The sequence below is a fragment of the Dreissena polymorpha genome, chromosome 13, assembly GCF_020536995.1.
Source record: "Dreissena polymorpha isolate Duluth1 chromosome 13, UMN_Dpol_1.0, whole genome shotgun sequence".
In the NCBI taxonomy this organism is placed as follows: domain Eukaryota; kingdom Metazoa; phylum Mollusca; class Bivalvia; order Myida; family Dreissenidae; genus Dreissena; species Dreissena polymorpha.
The window spans coordinates 65,233,168-65,256,002 of NC_068367.1; the positions used below are offsets into that span (position 1 = coordinate 65,233,168).

At 36.2% G+C, this 22,835-nt stretch overlaps 2 protein-coding genes across 2 annotated transcripts in view; both read left to right on the plus strand.

The window, feature by feature from the left end:
• LOC127855270 (uncharacterized) overlaps positions 1 to 22,835 on the plus strand; it is a 224,944-nt gene that overhangs the window by 123,402 nt on the left and 78,707 nt on the right. The gene's annotated exons all lie outside the window — the stretch shown is intronic.
• Positions 494 to 21,562, plus strand: LOC127855275 (exosome complex component RRP4-like). The gene is made up of 8 exons (XM_052390734.1): positions 494 to 623; positions 9,889 to 9,990; positions 11,153 to 11,288; positions 12,489 to 12,554; positions 13,182 to 13,250; positions 15,539 to 15,715; positions 18,365 to 18,493; positions 19,765 to 21,562. Exons 1-8 carry the CDS (start codon positions 505 to 507, stop codon positions 19,846 to 19,848), a joined length of 882 nt encoding a protein of 293 aa, XP_052246694.1. The 5' UTR covers positions 494 to 504; the 3' UTR covers positions 19,849 to 21,562.

Consider the following 22,835-nt stretch of genomic DNA (forward strand, 5'->3'; position numbering starts at 1 on the left):
TTCAATAGGAAAACACACAAAGACTTGGCACATGAAGCAGATTGGCAGTAGTCATGATTTGCAGCACAAATACAATACATAGCTATAGGCGATTTAAAATTAGATATAAGCAACGACATTTAATTATTCAAATGACACATTTCTTTTACTTCCGATGTTTGTTTCGATCGCGTGAGTATGCTGTTTCCCTGCATATGAATTTCTAATACGCAAGACTTAAAGGCTATAAAATATATATTATTTGAGATGCTGGCATTGGCTACCAAAATCGGCTAAGCTAAGAGCCTAGAGGAAATGCAGCAGGCACGTTCTTTGCTTACTATTACTCAGCAATTAATTTGTTAAGTTGTTTTTATATTTCTATCGTTTCTACTTTTTCGTCAACCAGAATCCACCCATCGCATAATAGGAAAATGTGACTCAGTCGCTCTTACCTGTTGGTGAAGATGTAGATGCAAGGAAATAAAAAAATATACAATTAGTGGTATGTAACCATTGACAAATATGGCAGTCGATATCAGAATTGCTCGAGGAAAGAAACAAATAAAGCAAATCCATGCTGAAGAAATAGAAAACCTAGTTACACCTGGTGATATTATAACTTCAGATCAAGGATTTATGAGGTTAATTATGTTTATGTATTGAATTGTATCGTAGAATGGAATTAAATGTTGATGTAATATGTTTTCGCGAACCATGTGAGGCATTGTATATTTAATTTTAAGTTTGTAGAAGTTCTTCATGAATGCATTGAGTGCTTTTATGAATGTATACGTACAGCCCATAGTTTATCTTCATAAAACCAAATTTCAAATAATATCTGTTACCATCAACATCAATTTGCGTGTTGTTTGTAGATAAATGCTTGAAACAAAAAGATGAAAAATATAATCAAACCAAAAGCCCAGGCATGGCGAAAAACGTCAGCCCTTGCAGACGAACATTCAAAAAAGGCCAACGGTAAAATGCAAAATCGTCGGCCTTACTGGCCTGTAATTTTTGCTTCAAAAGAGTGTAACCCTCTTGCAGTTTTCACAACTACATTATTTCCTGATTACAAAGTCATGATATTTCTGGACATAATACCTTGAATTTCGTAACAATCTGCATCGATAAATTCAGAAAGTGATTCAAAACATCAACAAAACGTCTCGCCAAACGACTTCTATTGGTTCGCGAAAGTAGTCGGACATATACTAGAAACGTTCATTGCACACATGTTGTAAACGTGATCCATGGCAAGATGGCGGACAATAGAAAGAAATAACGATGCCCAGCGAAAAGGACAAATAACAATCAAATTAATGCATACATCACATAATCAGTATGGATTAATTAAAAGCGCATTTTATTCTACAACGGAGCATACATTTTAGATACTTAGTTTTGGAAATTTTTTCTCTGGGTAGGCCAGTCTTGCCAGTAAATTGTGACGGTCTTTCGCCATGTCTGAAAGCCCATGTTTGAGTTGACGATACAATTATCTTGTGGAGGTTCGGGAGATAGTTGGTGTAGCACAATTGGTTGGTTAGACACGAGACCTATCTTGCCTATGATGCCGGAGGAAGTCCATGCATGAATAAGCAAATTATCAAATTTAGAATACTGTGCATTTTTCATTGCATAACAGGGGCGTAGGAAGCAAATTGACATTGGGGCGGCGGAGTGGTTGGGTATGGATTTTTTTCAAATCAAATGGCGCATTCTGGTGCGTTTTTATGCCTGATGCCTGACCTTATACACGTCTATTGCAGGCATATTCTGAATGACAAAAGTTGTGACAGACAGAAAATCAATGGAGAAGTGATCTCTATATGTCGCAGTTTGTACTTTGTAGCAGGCGACACAACAATAGGGATCATGTGGGTTAAAATAACGTTCTTCTGAATTTTTTTCCCGCAATTCCTTTTGAAAATTTGAAATTCATTGGTTTGAAGTAGACATATTGAAATGACACAAACAAGTGGTAAAAAACATTAAATAAGTTTTTTAGAATTATTGATTTACTTTGAGTTCTTACAATTTATTCAGGCATCTTGAGGTATCTTAAATTTTGTGATAGTTAAGGACTATTGGATATCGGCATATTTGTTTCATGTCATACTTTCCTTTATATATTAATAAAAAGAAGCAAAGGCTTAGATCATAACAACAATTAAAGATTCCCAGGTTTAATTACTCAATAATAAAGGGATTATCGTTTTAAAAGAGATTTATCAATTAACAACATAATTGACACGTACACTACCGCGGGAAGGTGATGGCACATAACAATACACGTGTCATAACCGCGAAAGCGTGATTTCCTTGCTTCGTGGTAAAGATATTTTCAAATATACGGGTATTTAAATGGAAAAGAAAATTTAAAAAGGTCTTGACCGAAATTTCCTTTTTGCCGAAAATATTGGTGCGGCGGCTGCTGCCCCAGCTCCAACGCCTCTGCATTAATTTAACACATTTTATGGCCTAAATGAGCATTTTTTACCCCCCATCATCTGTGGCTTCGCCTATAAAAAAAGCATGCTTTTTTCCTCTACTTTTTATGCTGCCCAAAAAATTTTGGGTGGAGCATATAGTCGCCGCTTCGTCTGTCCGTGCGTCCGTCCATGCACAATATTTGTCCGGGCTATTTCTCAGCAATAAATGACCGGAATTCAATTAAACTTTATGGGAATCTTCACTACCAAGAGGAGATGTGCATATTATCAGCCGGTTCTGGTCGGATGATTTTTCCCAGAGTTATGGCCCTTTGAAATTTTCCATTAACTGTACATATAGTGCAATTCTTGTCCGGGCTATTTCTCAGCAACTAATGACCGGAATTCAATGAAACTTTATGGGAAGCTTCACTACCAAAAGGAGATGTGCATACTATCAGCCAGTTCTGGTCGGACGATTTTTCACAGAGTTATGGCCCTTTGAAATTTTCCATTAACTGTACATATAGTGCAATTCTTGTTCGGGCTATTTCTCAGCAACTAATGACTGGAAATCAATGAAACTTTATGGGAAGCTTCACTATCAAGAGGAGATGTGCACATTATCAGCCAGTTCTCTTCGAATGATTTTTCACTGAGTTATGGCCCTTTGAAATTTTCCATTGTACATATAGTGCAATTCTTTTCCGAGCTATTTCTCAGCAACTTATTACGGGAATTCAATGAAACTTTATGGGAAGCTTCACTACCAACAGGAGATGTGCATATTATCAGCCGGTTATGGTCGTATGATTTTTCACAGAGTTATGGCCCTTTGAAATTTTCTATAAACTGTACATATAGTGCAATTCTTGTCTGGGCTCTTTCTCCCCAACTACTGATTGGAATTCAAAGAAGCTTTATGGGAAGCTTAACTACCTTGAGGAGATGCGCATGTTATTTGTGGGTTCTGGTTAGATGATTTATTTAGAGAGTTATGGCCCTTTGAAATTTGTACGTTGCTAAACCATCCATCGTATTATTTTGTCCAAAGTTATGCCCCTCAAGACGTTTCCTTTTATCTGAATATATAGTGCAATATTGTGACAAAAAAAAACTTTGTGGAGCATCACCCGTCTCCGACGGTTTCTTGTTAGCTCACCTGAGCGATAGCTCGAGGTGAGCTATTGTGATCACTCAGCGTCCGCCGTCCGTCCGTCCGTCCGTCCGTAAACAATTTGTAAACATCTTCTTCTACTAAACCATTGAGCCAATTTCAACTAAATTTCATGTGGAGCATCCCTAGGTCATGGGACAAAAGAATTGTTAAAAAAAATTTGATCACATAACCAAGATGGCCGCCATGACCATATATGGTAAAAACCTTAAAAAATCTTCTTGTCAGAAACCGCTCATCAGATTTTCAAAAAAATTCACAGGGATGACCTTTGAGGGCTCCCCTGAAAAAGTTGTTCAAAGAAATTTGATTCGTCAAAAAACATGGCCGCAGGAGCTCGTTGAACTTTGCATGTTTATTCGTTTTTGCCTATTTTGTGAAAACTTTCAAAAATCTTCCACATTTTTGTCGGATCCTTTCCAAATTTGCACAGTGTCTTTATATCAATGAGGACACGAACCCTACAAAAAATGAGCATTATTGGTCCATGAAGTACAGAATTACCTCCCCTTGAATTGAGAAAATGGTGTTTATGCAATAAAGTCCAAATTTTTCATCCAATTCTTTCCAAACTTGTAAGGATTTAGCATGGTTCAAACAAGGGAAACAACTACAGTTTATGCATGTTCTTTTTATTACAGAATTGCCTCCCTTTAATTCATTCAAAATCTCATTTTACAGCAGAGATTCCAAATCTGACCTGTAAATGAGCCCCATATTTACTGCTGGTGCTATGTTACCTTTTCCCATTTGATCATTCTTAAGTATTGGTCTTGTAATGCTGCTACTGCTACTGCTACTACTACTACTACTACTACTACTACTACTACTACTACCAGGGTTCGCCAAAACTTGAAAAATCTGTCAGTCATTCGGACTGACAGACTTGAAATTTTTGTCAGTCCGAATCAATTTCTGTCAGTCCCACTGTCCGACTAAACTATAACAGCAAAACACAGCAAAAGAGAGTACATTTTAGATGTTTATTGGTTTTGATCACATTAAAATACAATAAAAACATGTCCAAAGTCGTTATAATTAAACAATTATTATATTAATAATAAACCACATATAAACCAAAGGAATTCTTTTTATACTTCTTTTTGTCAAACTGTTTTTTAGCCTGCACAGCTCTACAAATCCGTGTTCTTGAAAAGTAAAGGTGACAAATCCAAACAAGTTTGACGTAATTGCACACACCCATTCACACTACTTTGGATGACATCAATTTCTGTTTATTAGCCAATTTCACAAGTTCTAAAAACACCTTTTGTTAAAATATTTTCTCTTAGCTAAGGTGGTTGATTTCCAGGTTCAATTAAATGAATGTCTTTCACACCTATTTCTTGATTGAAAGGCCCATGATAATTACCACCATCCATTCTTGTTGTCTGAAATAACACAAAACATATTGCTACAAATTATCAACAACAAATCAAAACATAAATATCCCTATGCCCGAATTTTAAAATATCCAAAATATAGTACATTGGGTGAAAAATCTAATTTTGATTTCAGAAATTGTTGGTGTGTAAATTAAAATATATCCTTCCCAGAACAATATAATAATGAAACTATTTAACAGAAATGCTCACGAATGCCTGTTGAAACAAGTTTTCATGCGGTTTTTGTTGTGGAGAAATTAAATGGAACAAACAAAATGGCGGACGCACTCGGTTGCTTTTTTTAACCAAAGACCGTTGATTTTGAACTCGCATGTAATAGTCAATTCTAATCCAACTTTAAACATCAAAACATCAAAATGAAGGTAAGAAAAAAAGGATTTTGACAGCAGTTGAACAAAAAGCATTTACCTTCTATTAATCCAATGGCATATTATACACTTTGAGTGATCTTTTTGAAACCATTTTCCATCCGATTGTGTCGGTCAGTCGGACCGATTATCTTAAATCACTTGTCGGTCCTGAGAAAAATTTGCCGGTCAGGACCGGCGGACCGACGGTTTTGGCGAACCCTGTACTACTACTACTACTACTTCTACTACTACTACCACTGTTACTACTACTACTACTACTACTACTACTACTACTACTACTACTACTACTACTAGTACTACTACTACTAGTACTACTACCACCACCACCACCACCACCACCACCACCACGTCTACTATTACTACTTCTACTACTACTGCCACTACTACTACTACTTTTACCACTACTACTACTACTACTACTACTACCACTACTACTACTACTACTACTACTACTACTACTACTTCTACTACTACTTCTACTACTACTACTACTACTTCTGCTACTACTACTACTACTACTACTACTACTACTACTACTACTACAACTACTATTACTACTACTACTACTACTACTACTACTACTACTACTACTACTACTACTACTACTACTACTACACCACCACCACCACCACCACCATTCACAGTGACAAAAAACGTATTCACACAATGGCTGCTACTACAACTTATAGCCCATATAGGGGGGCATGCATGTTTTACAAACAGCCCTTGTTTCTATGGGATTTTAACCACAACTGTTCATGTTTAGGCCAAAAAAAAAATAGTCTTGGTTCAGGGAACCCGACCGACCCTATTTTTTGCCCCCGACCCTAACGATTTTTTTGGTCCATGGAAAAAAATCTGATGGCGAAAATGCTAAAATCTCGTAAAATTTCATTGAAAACAGCCACCATTTAAACCTGGATTGGTTTTCTATATTTTTCTCTTTGTTTCAATGAAAGTGTTCGCAATTTGAACAGTGAACAAAAACCGGTCTGCACCTGTATACGAGACATCGCTTGACCTTATTGTTATTGAAGTGCGCATGCTAGCTGGCCAATCAACATTGAGCTCGCTTACACATGAAATAACGTTGTTGAATGAAATGTAAAAATGGGTGGAGCTATGGAGTAATATTCGGTAATTCATGCGCAGACTCTGTGCACTTTGAATACACAGTTAATATTGTCGTCTGCAAACAAAAAAGCGGCCGGTCGCAAATGTCGTATTATTAAAGATTAAAAATGAAAAGAAGCGTGACAATAATTTAATTAATTCCAAGCTGTCTATTGATCTGAATTTAAAAGTGATAATTAAATAATTAGTTCTATGTCGATGATGTTACAACTTTCTGTCAATTTCCGATCGAAATGAAAAGATGATTATTAATTAATTTGTTTGTTTTACTCGCACACTATGCTAACTGACAGCAGCGTATTTTAATCAAATGAAAATGTGAAAAACACGCGCGGTTTTATTGTAATTAAAGTTTCGTATTTTTAACACATAGGAAGAGTCATTCATCTAGTCTACTATAAAAATGGAAGTAACCACTTTGTCTCTACAGTCGCTAACATGTCGTCTTTAACCTTAAAGCGTCGTTGGAAAAAAAAAGTCATAAAAAAAAATTAAAACACAAAACACTAGAGCATTCCAAGAGTCATGGAAACTTGACAACAATTGGCTTCGCTTTGATAATGAATCAAAATCAATGTACTGTGACGCCCTTAGCCTGTACAAACCAATAGCAACATTCAAATTTATGTACACTGCTCACTTCATGTGCGATGCGCTCAAACCCATTGCCATTTTATAAAAAAAATGTACCAGAAGAAAGACTTGTGCTATTCTGAGGTTACTCTCCTTTTGACAGCCACTATTCAGACTCTTGAGCACCTGTCGGAGACTAGGTCAGGTCTCATGATGAAAAAAATTCTGAAGGTCACACCCCAAACACCAGAGACTGATAAAGATGACTTGTTCACTTTTGAATATGAAGGTCACACTATCACAGACAGACAAACAAAAAATGGTTGGCTCAAAGAAATTTTGGGCCAGCGCTATCCCTGAAGAAGTGCATAAAGAGCTAGGAATATTGAATAATATACAACGACTAAATACCATATGTGCAATGTTAATCATTTGGTCAGTGTTTAAACAATCATGGGTGCATTAACTGACCCTTTTTCACCCTGAAATCAGTCGACTGGTAAAAAAAAAAAAAAAAAAAAAAAAAGAAAAAACCTACCTACCCTCCTACATTTTTCTGGCCATGTTCCCTGAACCAAGACTATTTTTTTATTTGGCCTTATCTCCGACACATATTTTTAGGTCACCTGTCATGAAGTGACACAGTGAGCTTATGTGATCGTGTGATGTCCGGCGTCCGTTGTGCGTGCCTGCGTGTGTCCGTGCGTCCGTCCGTCAACAATTTGTTTGTGTAGACAGTAGAGGTCACAGTTTGCATCCAATCTTGATGAAATTTGGTCAAAATGTTTATCTTGATGAAATCCGGTTTGGGATTGTATTTGGGTCATCTGGGGTCAAAAACAAGGTCACTAGGTCAAATAATAGAACAACCTTCTGTAGACAATAGAGGTCACAGTTTTCATCCAATCTTTATGAAATTTGGTCAGAATGTTTATCTTGATGAAATCTGGGTTGGGATTTTATTTGGGTCATCTGGGGTCAAAAACTAGGTCACTAGGTCAAATAATAGAAAAACCTTGTGTAGACATTAGAGATCACAGTTTTCATCCAACCTTTATGAAATTTGGTCAGAATTCTTGATGAAATCTGGGTGGGATTGTATTTGGGTCATCTGGGGTAAAAATCTAGGTCAAATAAATAGAAAAACCTTGTGTTGACAATAGAGGTCACAGTTTTCATCCAATATTTATGAACTGTGGTCAAAATGTTTATCTTGATGAAATCTGGATTGGGATTGTATTTGGGTCATCTAGAGTCAGGAACTAGGTCACTAGGTCAAATCATAGAAAAACATTGTGTAGACAATAGAGGTCATAGTTTTCATCTGATCTTAATGAGTCAGGTGAGCGATTCAGGGCCATCATGGCCCTCTTGTTTTTAAAATGCCCCCTACAGTAAAAAAAAAGAAGATAAAAACAAGCACGCAAAACCCGTAACACTTAACAGATATTGTAAGTGTTTTCTAGCCTCATCCATACTGCTGTAGACTGGAAATATTACTTTTTGCGAACCTTCATGATTTTGACATCTACTGGTACACAGTTTCCGGTTGATACAATGTCTTATAACACAAATTCATACAGAAAAAAGCTTAATAAAAAAAACGTTTGCTATGTGCAAAAAAAAGATTTTCTCTTCAAACAAATAGCATTTGCCGATGTTAATGATTGAATTATAAAATCCAAACAGACACACGGGCATCAGCGTCATCAGATAACTGTGATTAAAAGTCAATGGAAATAGAACATGTTGAACTTGAACAAGAGTCGTTGCAAAATGCAGACCATTCACTATGTCAAAATAAAGGACCATGTTTGTGTGTAAATGGAGAGAGAAATATTGCTGGAGCAACAGAAGTTTCACCTCTTAATTATATTGACATTCACTTTATATTTCATCATTACAATATAGTCTAATATGAGTAACAAGACAGTACACTAAATTATAAAATAAAAGCAATGAATACAGTGCAAACATGTACAAATGTAGAGAGAGTATGTAAAAAAAATCCGCCATATAAGGCAAACAGCACTGAAATTCACCCTCTTCAAGGATGTGGGTAGCTTTCCCTGATGTCCAGAGAGGGCTCTGCAATTTTATGAACTGTTGACGTGTTTGAAACTTGGATTGATATCATTATTCTGCCAGATCACCATATCAAGAGATGTTTTATTTTGGGGATTAGGGATATATTTATGATCTGTTTATGGTTATTTATGCTAGAAAATAGTTCATGTAGCTCATTTTACCTATAAAAGTGCCGCCTTGATTCCAGGAAGCAGACTTAAAATGAAAAATGCCATAACAGTTGCAACTCCCAGCGAAACAAAAAATCCAGATAAAGCGTAAAAGTAACAAAGTCAATTAAATATGGTCAAAATTTTACTTGTTACAAAGTTAAAGATGCCTGTATCGTGTGCTGTCTTTTTGGGCACTAATAGACATAACAGAGAGAAAGACAAGTCATTCTATAATCTACATAATAACTCTAAAGGACTGGAAGAGAAAAGAGGTAGATCTTATCTTAAACCAGTCAGCTTCAACACCATTTTGGTGTGCTTAGATCATATGAAGCTTATTGGTTTTCAATTTTGATTTAGAACTTTGCTATTGGATGAAGTCCAACCAATTTTAAATTTGGCATCATGAACATTATGACTACTACCTGTATTTTCAAGCATTAAATAATAATGTTGTATTTTCCCTGCAAAATCAGTTAGTTTATTAGCAAAGGATAATCAATTGTTTTTAAAATGTTGATATTCCAGTTAAATGGAGTAGATTATACAAAAATCTGTTTGTTATTGCAGAGGCCATGGAACGTTTATGGAAGATGGGAAACATTTTGCTTCTGTAGCAGGTGTAGTAGAAAGGGTGAACAAATTGATTTGTGTGACACCTATCAAAACAAGGTATGTCCCCATAGATCTTGCATTTTCTTTACATTTAAGGGCAAACGTATCACTCAAAATTGACAATAATGCCATATTAAGAAGAATTGTGAACTGTTACAGTTAAAATAATACACTTTAGTTTGATATACATGTTATATTATGCACTGCAATGTTTTGTTAAAAAAAGTGAGCAACAAAAAAGGAAAGAAATTTAAAACTTAAGATATTACATGTAAATCAATTATTATGCCCCCTTTTGAAGAAGAGGGGGTATATTGTTTTGCACATGTCGGTCTGTCGGTCTGTCCGTTGGTCCGTCCACCAGATGGTTTCCGAATGATAACTCAAGAACGCTTTGGCCTAGGATCATGAAACTTCATAGGTACATTGATCATGACTGGCAGATGACCCCTATAGATTTTCAGGTCACTAGGTCAAAGGTCAAGGTCACAGTGACTTAAAATAGTAAAATGGTTTCCGGATGATAACTCAAAAATGCTTACGCCTAGGATCATGAAACTTCATGGGTACATTGATCATGACTGACAGATGACCCCTATTGATTTTCATGTCACTAGGTCAAAGGTCAAGGTCACAGTGACTAGAAACAGTAAAATGGTTTCCGGATGATAACTCAAGAATGCTTACGCCTAGGATCACGAAACTTCATAGGTACATTGATAATGACTGGCAGATGACCCCTATTGATTTTCAGGTCACTAGGTCAAAGGTCAAGGTCTCAGTGACTGGAAATAGTAAAATGGTTTCCGGATGATAACTCAAGAATGCTAACACCTAGGATGATGAAACTTCATAGGTACATTGATTATGACTTGCAGATGACTGCTATTAATTGTCAGGTCACTAGATCAAAGATCAAGGTCACAGTGACAAAAAAACGTATTCACACAATGGCTGCCACTACAACTGACAGCGCATATGGGGGGCATGCATGTTTTACAAACAGCCCTTGTTATAATTGACCACCAAAAAAATGTTACAAGCCCCCTTAGTAGACGATATAAAAAAATCTTAGCAAGCCTGGTTCAAAATGTATCATTGCAGGGCTTCTTGTCTTTTGCATATTTTGATTCTTGTTATATTTAAAAAAATATAAAAGTTCAAGATTGATACAAAATGCTCAATTAACAATTTGTTTCTATTTGTGAAATGTCCCCAGGTACAATGGCGAGGTGGGTGACATTGTGGTCGGCCGGATCCTGGAGGTGGGAATGAAGCGATGGAAGGTGGACACGCACTCCAAACTGGACTCAGTCCTCATGCTGTCCTCTGTCAATCTGCCTGGGGGAGAACTTGTGAGATTGTTGAATCTTTTATTTTACATATTAGATAGAAATAAATTGAAGAAGCGCTGGAAATTCGAGGATCATGGGTTCAGTTTCTTGCCTGATACATGACTTATGTTGGGATTGGTTATAAATCCATTTCTACGGCAATTCTTTCCCCACCTTTGATTCAGTTACACTAGTTGGCAGTAACAAGTATATGTGCAATGGTAAACTAGCTGACCAATGAAAAGATTGAGTTGGTCAACACATCCTGTGGTATGACTAAAATACTGTTGACAACTGCAAATAAAAAAAAAGTTCATTATATGTAACAATCAAACACATGTATAAATAATTGTAAATATGCATCTTAATAAAATTATGTATTGCATTTTAATTGTTGAATAAAAACAGAAAGTGTTGTCTCTGATTAGCCTGTACAGACTGCACAAGCTAATCTGGGATGACCCTTTACTCACAAACATCAAGTTCTGTTTTGCCAGATCGAGGCTCGTATACTTAGCAAGTCTTTGAAAACAAAAATCAATTCATATATATATTCTTCCACAAAACGAGGCTAATTATCCCCCGCCATAGGCGGAGGGATATTGTTTTTGCGTTGTCCATCCGTCCGTCCGTCTCTCCGTCCGTCGGGCACTATTGTGTCCGGAGCCATATCTTCAGAGTGCTTTGGCAGATTTCATTGAAACTTTGTATGAGTATAGATATGGATAAGAGGATGATGCACGCCAAATGGCATTGTACACCATCTGTTAATAACAGAGTTATGACCCTTTCTATCTTGAAATAATACTCACTTTTGTGTCCGGAGCCATATCATGATAGTGCTTTGTGGGATTTCATTGAAACTTGGTATGAGTATATATATGGATATGGAGATGATGCACGCCAAATGGCATTGTACACTATCTGTTAATAACGGAGTTATGGCCCTTTGTATCTTTAAAAAATGCTTTTTGATATAAGTTTAGTGCTTAATCTCCATTAGCACATGAGCCAGAGCCATGAAACTTGCCATAGTTGTTCTCAATCATCTTGGGGTGCTTCACATTCAACACCCATAATCCTAGGGGCTAAGGTCAAGGTCACACATTGAGGTCAAAGGTCACAACTTTTGTGTCGAGAAGCATATTGGCGGGGGATATCAATTCAACAAATTTGCTTGTTTGTCTAACATTAACCTTGTATTCTCTGTTTCATTGACAGCGGCGCAGGTCAGAAGAAGACGAGAAGCTGATGAGACACTATCTGAAAGAAGGAGACCTGATTAGTGTATCCTTTACATACATCGTGGTTGTTAGTTAACCCTTTCTCCATCAGAAGCAATGGCTTTTGTAACCAGCATAAAACCAGAACATCCTGCGAGTAACTCGTAGTCTGTTCAGGTTTTAGGCTGTCAAACTTTAATATATTAAGAAACAACTTAAATTTAATTTGATTTTCTAAAAGACTTCAAATGCATCAAAATGCATTTATAAGGGGTAAAGGGTTAAGAAAATAATGATACAAATGAAACTATATTGATGAACCAAGAATGGTCAAAAACATAGATGAGCAAATATTCGGAAGGGACCTAATGAAACTGTAACATATTAACATTAGTAACCATTAAGTATGAAAACATATCAGTCCGTCTCAGGGAGAATTGGACTTAATGCATGTCCAAGATAAGACTGCAAAGGCTAATCAGGGACCATACTTTCTGCTTTAAATGAATTTTTTGTTGAAATGAATTCTCTTCACTATAAAAAATTGAGTCTATACAGAAAGTGTTGTCCCTGATTATTCTGTGCAGACTGCACAGGATAATATGGAAATATACTTTATGCAAATGCACTTAACCCAATTTTCTGAGTGACCAACTCATATATATTTGTCTTTCCTTGATAATCTAATCAGGCAGAGGTACAATCTGTCTTCTCAGATGGATCCCTATCTCTACACACAAGATCTCTCAAATATGGAAAGGTAATGTACCAGGATTGAATTTGATGTTTGTCATTTCAACCACCTTAACTAAACATGCTTTTGTCTTGAGAACAATTTTTTCCATTTATTATGCTCCCCCAAAATTTATTTTGGGGGGAGCATATAGTCACCGCTTCGTCTATCTGTATATATAGTAGTGCTGCAACAATATACCGGTATATCGATATATATCGCAATACGCAATCCGCATATCGTATTGCGATACGCTTTTCATCATACCGGTACGAACATTTTACAAAAATGTATTCACATTTTATCTAGAAAAGCCATCCCAAATAATGATATCAAGGTAAACAAAACAAAGCGGTGTAAACTAATTTTTACGTAAAAATAGCATTCTAAAAAGTGTATTATACGGAGTAGCGTCGCTACATGGGAGCATTTGTTCGATGCTTTTGAACAGATTATCGTTGAATTAATAGCGCACAACTGTAAATGTTTCGTTCAATTCTGAATTCAGCATTGAGCATTATTAAATTTGTAATCCGAATTTCGAAAACACGCTTCCAAATTTTAATGCTAACGCGACAATACAAATTTCTAGCGTCAAATAAAAAGTGCTTTATATTTTGTCTCAATAAAAAGCGCGCGAAAATTATGCAGACATGTAGAACGTCGCATGAAAAGTATGGGTCTATTTTGTGTTGTATAAAAGCGTGAACATCACATTAGGCGATTTACGTGTGTTCAGTGGGGAAAAAAAAGCCCAGGTTGGACGTGATTTCATCACATCTTTTAATAGTAACAAATGCCAAAATGTATTTGATACTTAAGATAATTAGCAAATGTTTGTGTTTCTTGTAATTCTTGAGCACATTTATAGTAAATATTTACCAGAATTTGCTATAAAACTGGAATGTACGGGATTATCGGGTAATTGGCAAGTTATAATTCTGGTACAAGTTAGCAATATATTGCGATATATTGCAATACGGGTTTTTGAACTGACAATATATTGCAATACGGTTTTTGGCGTATTGTTGCAGCACTAATATATAGTGCAATATTGTGACAAAAAAACACTTTGGTGAGCATCACCCGTCTAAGGCGGTTTCTTGTTTATGATAATTAGCATGGAACGAATTTGGCTTATTGAGACCGTCTCAACAGTTCCAGAATGTTTCCATATAATTTGTCTGTTAACCCTTTCCCACTCAGAAGCAAAGTGAAAATGGCTATGTGCCAACAGCACAAAACCAGAACAGGCTGTGCGTAACTCCCAGTCTGTTCAGGTTTTATGCTGTTTGCTGCTAAGAGTTGGAAATGAAGCTTTTAAAATTTGAATCTAGTGGTAAAGGCCTTTAATTAAATTTAACTTTCTAAGGGACTGCAAATGCATCAAAATATTATCCAAGTGGTAAAGGGTTAATTTGAAATATCATAAATTAATTTGTTCAGTAGTATTAAATAGTGAAGTGACCTTTATGTCCAAATACTAAGCTTTTCACGTGTTGAGAATGGGTCCTTTTACTATATTGTTTTAAGTTGGGACTTTTTATTTTATTTAAAAAAAAATTGAACAGAAATTTATGGCAGGGAAATTCAAACCTTAGGCAATCATTATTTTAAGGGATTTCAAAGAATTTTCCTCAAGGTGATGCCACCATTTAATGTAAATGCCAGATAGCTCCTTGGTAGAATGCTGCACTACAAATCTTCCAGAGCGGCGTCAAGGCCACATATAGTGGGTGCAGATCTGCAATGCTTTTTATGCTCCCCTAAAATTTACTTTAGGGGGAGCATATAGTCCCCGCTTCGTCTGTCCGAGTGTGCGTCTGTCCGTCTGTGCACAATTTTTGTGCGAGCTATTTCTCAGCAACTAATGACCGGAATTCAATGAAACTTTATGGGAAGCTTCACTGCCATCAGGAGATGTGCAAATTATCAGCGGGTTCTGGTCGGATGATTTTTCACAGAGTTATGGCCCTTTGAAATTTTCTATAATAAAATTCTTGTCCCCCTAACTACTGTGCCTTGAAGACGTTTCCTTTTTTTCTGAATATATAGTGCAATATTGTGAAAAAAACAACTTTGGGGAGCATCACCCGTCTCCGACGGTTTCTTGTCTTTATGCTTGTATTTTTTACCTGTTATTCAAGTAGGGCACTAATGGGTAAGTACTTGGACTAGTAAAACAGCTTACCAAGGTAAAGTATGAATAGGTTACTGGCAGCTTTAATGGAAAATAATTAAAAAATGAAGAAAAAAAGCTTATAAGATCCCTGGGATATGTATAGAAATAGCCCCATATTTACTTTGTTTGTCAGCTTGGGCAGGGAACGCTGTACCAGGTGTCTCCATCGCTGATCAAGCGGAGGAAGACGCACTTCCACAACCTGCCGTGTGGGGCCACGGTGATCCTCGGGAACAACGGCTATGTGTGGATCTGTCCCACAGAGGGCGATGTCACTGAACAGTCGGGAGGTTATGAGCAGAATTTTGAGGTGGATGTTATATGTTTGAAAAGGATTTCTCAATAACACTTTCAGTAATGCTTTTTAAAGACTTTCAGGAGTTTGCCAGTTTTATTACATTAGCTGTTTTTATGCCCCCGGATCGAATGATAGGGGGTATAGTGTTTTTGGCCTGTTTGTCATTGTATGTGTGCGTCTGTCCAAAATCTTTAAGGTTGGTCATACATTGTGCAATATTGACAATATTGGCATGCATGTGTATCTCATGGAGCTTCACATTTTGAGTGGTGAAAGGTCAAGATCATCCTTCAAGGTCAAAGGTCTTTTTTATCTAAAATAGCTGCCTTGCGGCTTCAAAGCGCAGTAGGTGGCATTGTGTTTCACAAACACAGCTCTTGTTATGCTCATTATTATTTTGTTTATTTACTTTCAAGGGAAGGGGGTCTGGAAACATTTTACGTTTTCCATTTTTTTCCTTTACCTTTTCATGATCTTCAGTTGTATAGTTTTTAGCTCACCTAATTGCTCAGGTGAGCTTTTGTGATCGGTCTTTGTCCGTCGTCCACATTTGTTTGTAAACACTCTAGAGGCCACATTTCTTGTCGGATTTTCATGAAACTTGGTCAGAAGCTTTGTCCCAATGATACCTTGGTGGAGTTTGAAACTGGGTCATGCCGGGTTAAAAACTAGGTAAAAAAACCCAAAAAACTTGTAAACACTGTAGAAGTCACATTTCATGCCCAAACTTCATGTTACTTTGTCAAAATGTTTGTCTTAATGACATGTTGGTTGAGTTCAAAAATAGTTCCGGTCCATTGAAAAACATGGCCGCCAGTGGGCGGGGCAGTTTTCCTTATTATAGAGAAACCTTGTAAACACTCTAGATGTCACAATTTTTGCCCCCAATCGTCATGAAACTTGGTCAAAACATTGGTTTTATTGATATCTCGGACGAGTTCGAAAAGGTCCAGATCGGTGAAAAAACATTGCCGCCAGTGGGCGGGGCATTTTTCTCTATATGTATATAGTGAAAACATGTGAACACTAGATACGAGAGTTTAGTTGGAAAATGGTTCCGGTCTGTTGAATAACATGGCTGATGGGGGGGGGGGGGCAGTTTTCTTATATTTATATAGTAAAAAAAGCTTGTGAACACTCTAGAAGTCACATTTTTTGCTGAATCATCATGAAACTTGGTGAAAAGATTGGTTTTATTTATATCTCAGATGAAATCGCAAATGGTCCCGATCAGTCAAAAAATATGGCCACCAGTGGGATTGGGGCTGTTTTCCTTATATGACTAGAGAGAAACCTTGTGAACACTATAGAAGTACCTTTTTTGCCTAATCATCGTGAAACATAGTCAATACATTGGTTTTATCGATTTCTCGGACAAGTTGGAAAATGGCTTAGATCGGTGAAAAAAGCACACTGTTTAGCTCACCTGATTGAGGTTTTAGGATTGGTCTTAGTCCGCCGCCTGTCTGTCAACATTTTTAAACACTAGCATTCACATTTCTCGAGCATTCTTTATCAAAGTTGGTGAAAGATCTCAGTCAAGTGTGATAATAAGCAAATTTGCATAATAAATGCCATACTTATTGCCCTTAGATTGTCAAAATTTTCATTATATTATACAAAATCCTTTTAAACTCTCTAGAGGTCACAATTTTGTTTCAGATTTAATGAATCTTGGTCATAATATTTATTTTTGTGAGCAAAGTTTGATGTTTGGTCATGGGGGGGGGGGGGGGGGTGAACTCAAAATATAGGTCACCAGGTCAAATCTTACAAAAACAAACAAACTCCATAATGGTTTAATAATGATGAAACTTGACCAGGATGTATGTCTGGACAATATCTAGGTCAAGTTTGACGTTTGGTAAGATTGAATGAACCAACTCCTCTCAGGTGAGCGAACTAGGGCCATCTTGGCCCTCTTGTTTCTGTTCATCTTTTTTGTTTGTCTAAGGTTATTTTTCCAAGAATTTAAAGTCATTTGATTGTTTATGCAACCATTAGCTATAATTTAATACTGAAATATCAACAGGTTATTTAGCAAGTCAATCATTCATTGGCAAGTTTCATGCTGGGTAGTTCCATAGTCTATATGTTTACAATATTTCATTTCGCCCTTTTCATAGGAAGAGCATGTTTTCAATTTACTAGTATAGCTTTATTGGTCGTTGTCGGCTCCGTTACTACTTACATGTACCCTGAGTACACTTAAGTATACTCACATTTACCCCGGGTACGGTAAATATACTTAATCGTACCTGGTCGATATTAAACTGTACCAGAGTTGTATTCCCAACCAAAATCAGATGTCATAAAACGCTCTACCGATTATCTTAACGAAACTTCTCTTTTAAAAAAACTGCATCAACATGCTTTTTGAGTACGAGTTTCGATAATATAGAGGCCATTTTACAGAAAATTGACATAAATGTGAATATAATTAATTTTCAAAAAGTAGCCGACATCGACCAATTTAGCGTTAAATTTCCCGAGTACGTTTTAGTATATTTACCGTACCCGGGGTACATGTATGTATACTTCAGAGTACCCAGGGTACATGTAAGTAGTACCCGAGCCGACAATGACCAATTGAGCACTAGTATACCAAATAAGTCAATACATTGCACTATGTGGTTTACATGTTTTATTTTGTCCTTACAGCCAGTGGTGCGGGCTGACCGGGAGGTGATAGCTAGACTAGGGAACTGCTTGCTGGCTCTGGCAGACCACAAGATGATGTTGTTTGATACAAGCATTCTGTACACATATGAAGCCTCGCAGAAATTCCCAGTATGTTCCATTTTACTAACTTTTAAGACGATGCCATAACATAATAACTTGTGGTGTATTTTGTTGGCTCATTTTGGTCAGTCTATAAACCGCATATTTCCATTCGTCTATGCATACTTACCTATATCTGCATTTTTATTAAAGTTTTATCATTTTCAGTTACTACCATAAGCATGTGGGCTATTGGCAAACCTGCTTACTGTGGAAAGGTTTAAATAATTTAAAGATTGTGTTGATTTGGACTTAAATACTGTTGAAAACAATTAAAAATCCAACTAAACAAACTAACATAAGTTGTAATCAGCAATAATAATATGCTTTGGAAAAAGATGAAGCATTACTGTTAAACAGAGGAAACTTCATATGCTAGTATGTTTATAAACCTAAGATATTCAATAGCAATTGCAACTACTTGGATGTTAAATTGACAATTGAAACTTCCTATTTAATTATTTTAGGAGATCATATTGTAACGTCACTGAGAGATAACAAAGTTCTGCTACTATCAACACAGAAAAATAGTGTTTTGGGAAAGCTCTTGTTGTTTTATTCAGTCATAATTCTGATCATAAATGTATAATAATCATAGGTGGTAATCACTTGTCAAACAAGATGGCAACGTCCATGCCGTGACAGATGTTTTTTCGCCATTTTATACCCTTTATTACTTTTATTAAGTGTTAAAATGCCGCGCCCTTACAAGCCATATTGGCAAGATATCGTATTAATATTTGCTCTATATCATGACTCGCTGCAAACGCTGCAAAATTTCCTAGCGGGTCACAAAATTACAGCTGCCACTAAGAAAATTTGCAAGCAGTGTTTTAACATTTATAAAACAGCAAAAAATACCTGTCTCTGCATAAATACCTGTCTCTGCATAAATACCTGTCTCTGCATGGACTTCACGATCTTGTTTGTCACATGATTACCCCCTCAGATAATGATAAAATAAAGTGTCTTGTTTTGAGAAAACTGGGCATAATGCATGTGCTTAAAGTGTTGTCCCTGATAAGCCTGTGCAGTCCGCATAGGCTAATCAGGGACGACACTTTCCGCTTAAACTAGATTTTCGTTAAAAGGGAACTTCCTTTAAACGAAAAATACCATAAAAGCGGAAAGTGTCGTCCCTGATTAGCCTGTGCGGACTGCACAGGCTAATCTGGGATGACACTTTACGCACATACATTAAGTCAGTTTTCTCAGAACAGGACTCTAAAGATCTCTCTTAGATGCATTTTCAATAATAGCCTATGTGTGCCACTCTACAGGTCAAGGACATTATGAAGCCTGAAGTCATGACAGAGATTATAGACCTAGCAAGACAGAGACTGGAGAGGGAGGGGGCAACATGAGAGGCAGAGGGACAATTAGAGTCGTGTTCTGAGAAAACTAGGCATTATGCATGTGCGTAAAGTGTCGTCCCAGATTAGCCTGTGCAGTCTGCACAGGCTAATCAGGGACGACACTTTCCGCTTTTATGGTGTTTTTAGTTTCAATGAAGTCCCTCATGACTGAAAATCAAGTTTAGGCGGAAAGTGTCATCCCTGATAAGCCTGTGCGGACTGCACAGGCTAATCTGGGATGACACTTTACGCACATGCATTTAGCTCAGTTTTCTCAGAACGTGTCTCATTAGGAGAACGGCGTGTATCAAGTGATGGCGAAAACATCAGCACACTGCAGTGTGGCTAATGGGGGTCAACATGGCGGGGCTATTTCACCTTTAAATGATTTCTTTGAAAATACAGCACGCATTTCAATAGTGAATGACCTCTATGAGTTTTAAATGGTGATTTTCCCTGTTGAATGACTTATTTGAACGTACAGGATTTCTGCAAATTGAAATCACTTCCTTGATAAGACATGCTTATGGTCTGTAGTTTTTGAATTTCACCTTGAACAACTGATGTGAATTGAAATTGTGAATTTCACCTTTAACAACTGTCAGATGGGAATGTAGATTGCAAATTTCAGATTTAACATGAGGTATGAATGTAGATTGTGAATTTTACCTTTACCGGTAAATGACATATGTGAGCATGGTAAAATATTAAATTTCCATGGCTTTTGTGAACATTACCAGGGGACATTTGTAACACCTCTGTATGTATTGATGTTACTCAACAAAGCACATCTCAACATACATACAGGATCACACATTTAAATGACTTCAGACTTCAGTGAACATATTTTGTGGATTTTTCATTTAAATCACTTCTTTGACAAGACGTGGTGAAAACAAATAAGACGGGTTCTGAGAAAACGGGGCTTAATGCATGTTCGTAAAGTGTCATCCCAGATTAGCTTGTGCAGTCCGCACAGGCTAATCAGGGACAACACTCTGCTATTATGGTATTTTTGTTTGAAGGAAGTCTCTCATACACGAAAATCCAGTTTAGGCGGAAAAAGTAGTCCCTGATTAGCCTTTGCAGACTGCACAGGCTAATCTGGGATGACACTTTACGCACATGCATTAAGCCCAGTTGTTTCAAAACGTGACTCAAATGTGGAAATGTATTGTGGGTTTCACATTGTAATGATCTCTTTGAAGATGTATGTTGGATTTCACCTTGAAATGACGTAAAAGGACTGCTTCATATGGACATTAAACAGTCGATATATCCTAGTTATTGAGTATCAGGCTGACAGATCCATAGAGATCTATATTATATAATCATGGAGAGACATTGGCAATCAGATTGTTTAACCACTTTATACTGTGGAAAGCAAAACTATGGTCTGTGGAATTTCCTTTATACATTATACACATACCTTCATATGTGCATGCTTTTAATGAAAGCAGATATATCAGGACAATATATTTACCCTAAATAATGAATACAATTACATTTTCTGCAAGTTTACTTAGTTTGTCCATGCATGAAGGTATAATTTCATGGATTTAGATTTAATTTATGACTTTATACTATTCTATTAGGTGTTTATATTGTGTCTGACTTTTTTAACATAAACGCACTTCACTGTAGCATGTTGTATAAACGTATTGTATTACCTAAAAATAAATGGCTTCCCAAATGGCCTAACCGAGTTGGGGAGCACAATTTATACTGTATTGTGTTAAACGCGCACATTTCATGTGTAATCATTTCATGTTAAATCCACAAACTTTGGTTGGATTGGTAATAAATTTATTTCGACAGACATTATCGCCCTACCTCTGATTTAAGTATTGCAGTTGTCAGTTACCCCGAAAAAGAATTTCCCCTTGGGTGTCCGAGGATACAATTTAAAGAAGGCAGAAAGAAAAGTTCTCGTCCATAAAAAGTCATAAATAATATAACAAAATGCGCGATCAATTTAGTTTTTACTCTATCACTTAGATGCGCATAAGTCAATTTTCAACAACAACAGTACATTATGTTGTAAAACACATTGTTGAATAAATATGTTTAAACCAACAACAACAGTGACGAAAAGATAATCGTTTCGTTACATGACTGCTATTAAATTATGTCTCTATATACGGAACCACAGGTGGTTAGCATGTGGCTATGATATTAATTAGTGAAAACATCATTTTGAATGATAAATAATCATATTATAACGAAATATTAAATTTTATGAAAAAAAAATCACTATTAAATATATATATTTGATAGTGAATGTTTTTTTTTCAGAAAAGATAATTTTTCGTTATAATATAGAGGATATTTGTTGGATTCGGTGGATTATCGATTTTATTTTACGAGTGATCATAAAAAATATTATTTTCACGAGTGGCGCATAGTGAAAATATATATTTTTTATGATCACAAGTGAATTAAAATCGATAATCCACCGAATCCAACAAATTTTCTTTTTTTATTTAATGCTTTCCGGTGGTTTATAGAGAAATATCAGTGAATTAAAACTGATAATTTCACTGTTTCAAACAGTGAAAATTATCAGTGAGAATTATCGAAAATTTTCATTGTTTACTGTGAAATGACGTCATTTTTTTTACGAAATGACGTCATTATCCCAGCAAAATTCGTTAGTTAAACTCTTGAACAATGTATATAAACTGTGAAAAATGCATTAAATAAAAAGAAAATTTGTTGGATTCGGTGGATTATCGACTTTAATTCACTCGTGATCATAGAAAACATATATTTTCACTCGTGGCTGCGCCACTCGTGAAAATATTATTTTCTATGATCACTCGTGAATTAAAATCGATAATCCACCGGATCCAACAAATATCCTCTATATTTTATGCTTTGTTTCACAGTTTATATCAGTTTTAATTCACTGATATTTCTCTATAAACCACCGGAAAGCATAAAATAAATGATTATTTATCATTCAAAATGATGTTTTCACTAATTAATATCATAGC

Bases quoted from the DNA above. Each gene is read 5' to 3' on its own strand.
- LOC127855275 (XM_052390734.1), top strand. From the start codon at position 505: ATGGCAGTCGATATCAGAATTGCTCGAGGAAAGAAACAAATAAAGCAA. The intron at 12,555-13,181 runs GTATCCTTTACA...TAATCTAATCAG, and splicing joins AAGAAGGAGACCTGATTAGT to GCAGAGGTACAATCTGTCTT. The intron at 18,494-19,764 runs GTATGTTCCATT...GCCACTCTACAG, and splicing joins AAGCCTCGCAGAAATTCCCA to GTCAAGGACATTATGAAGCC.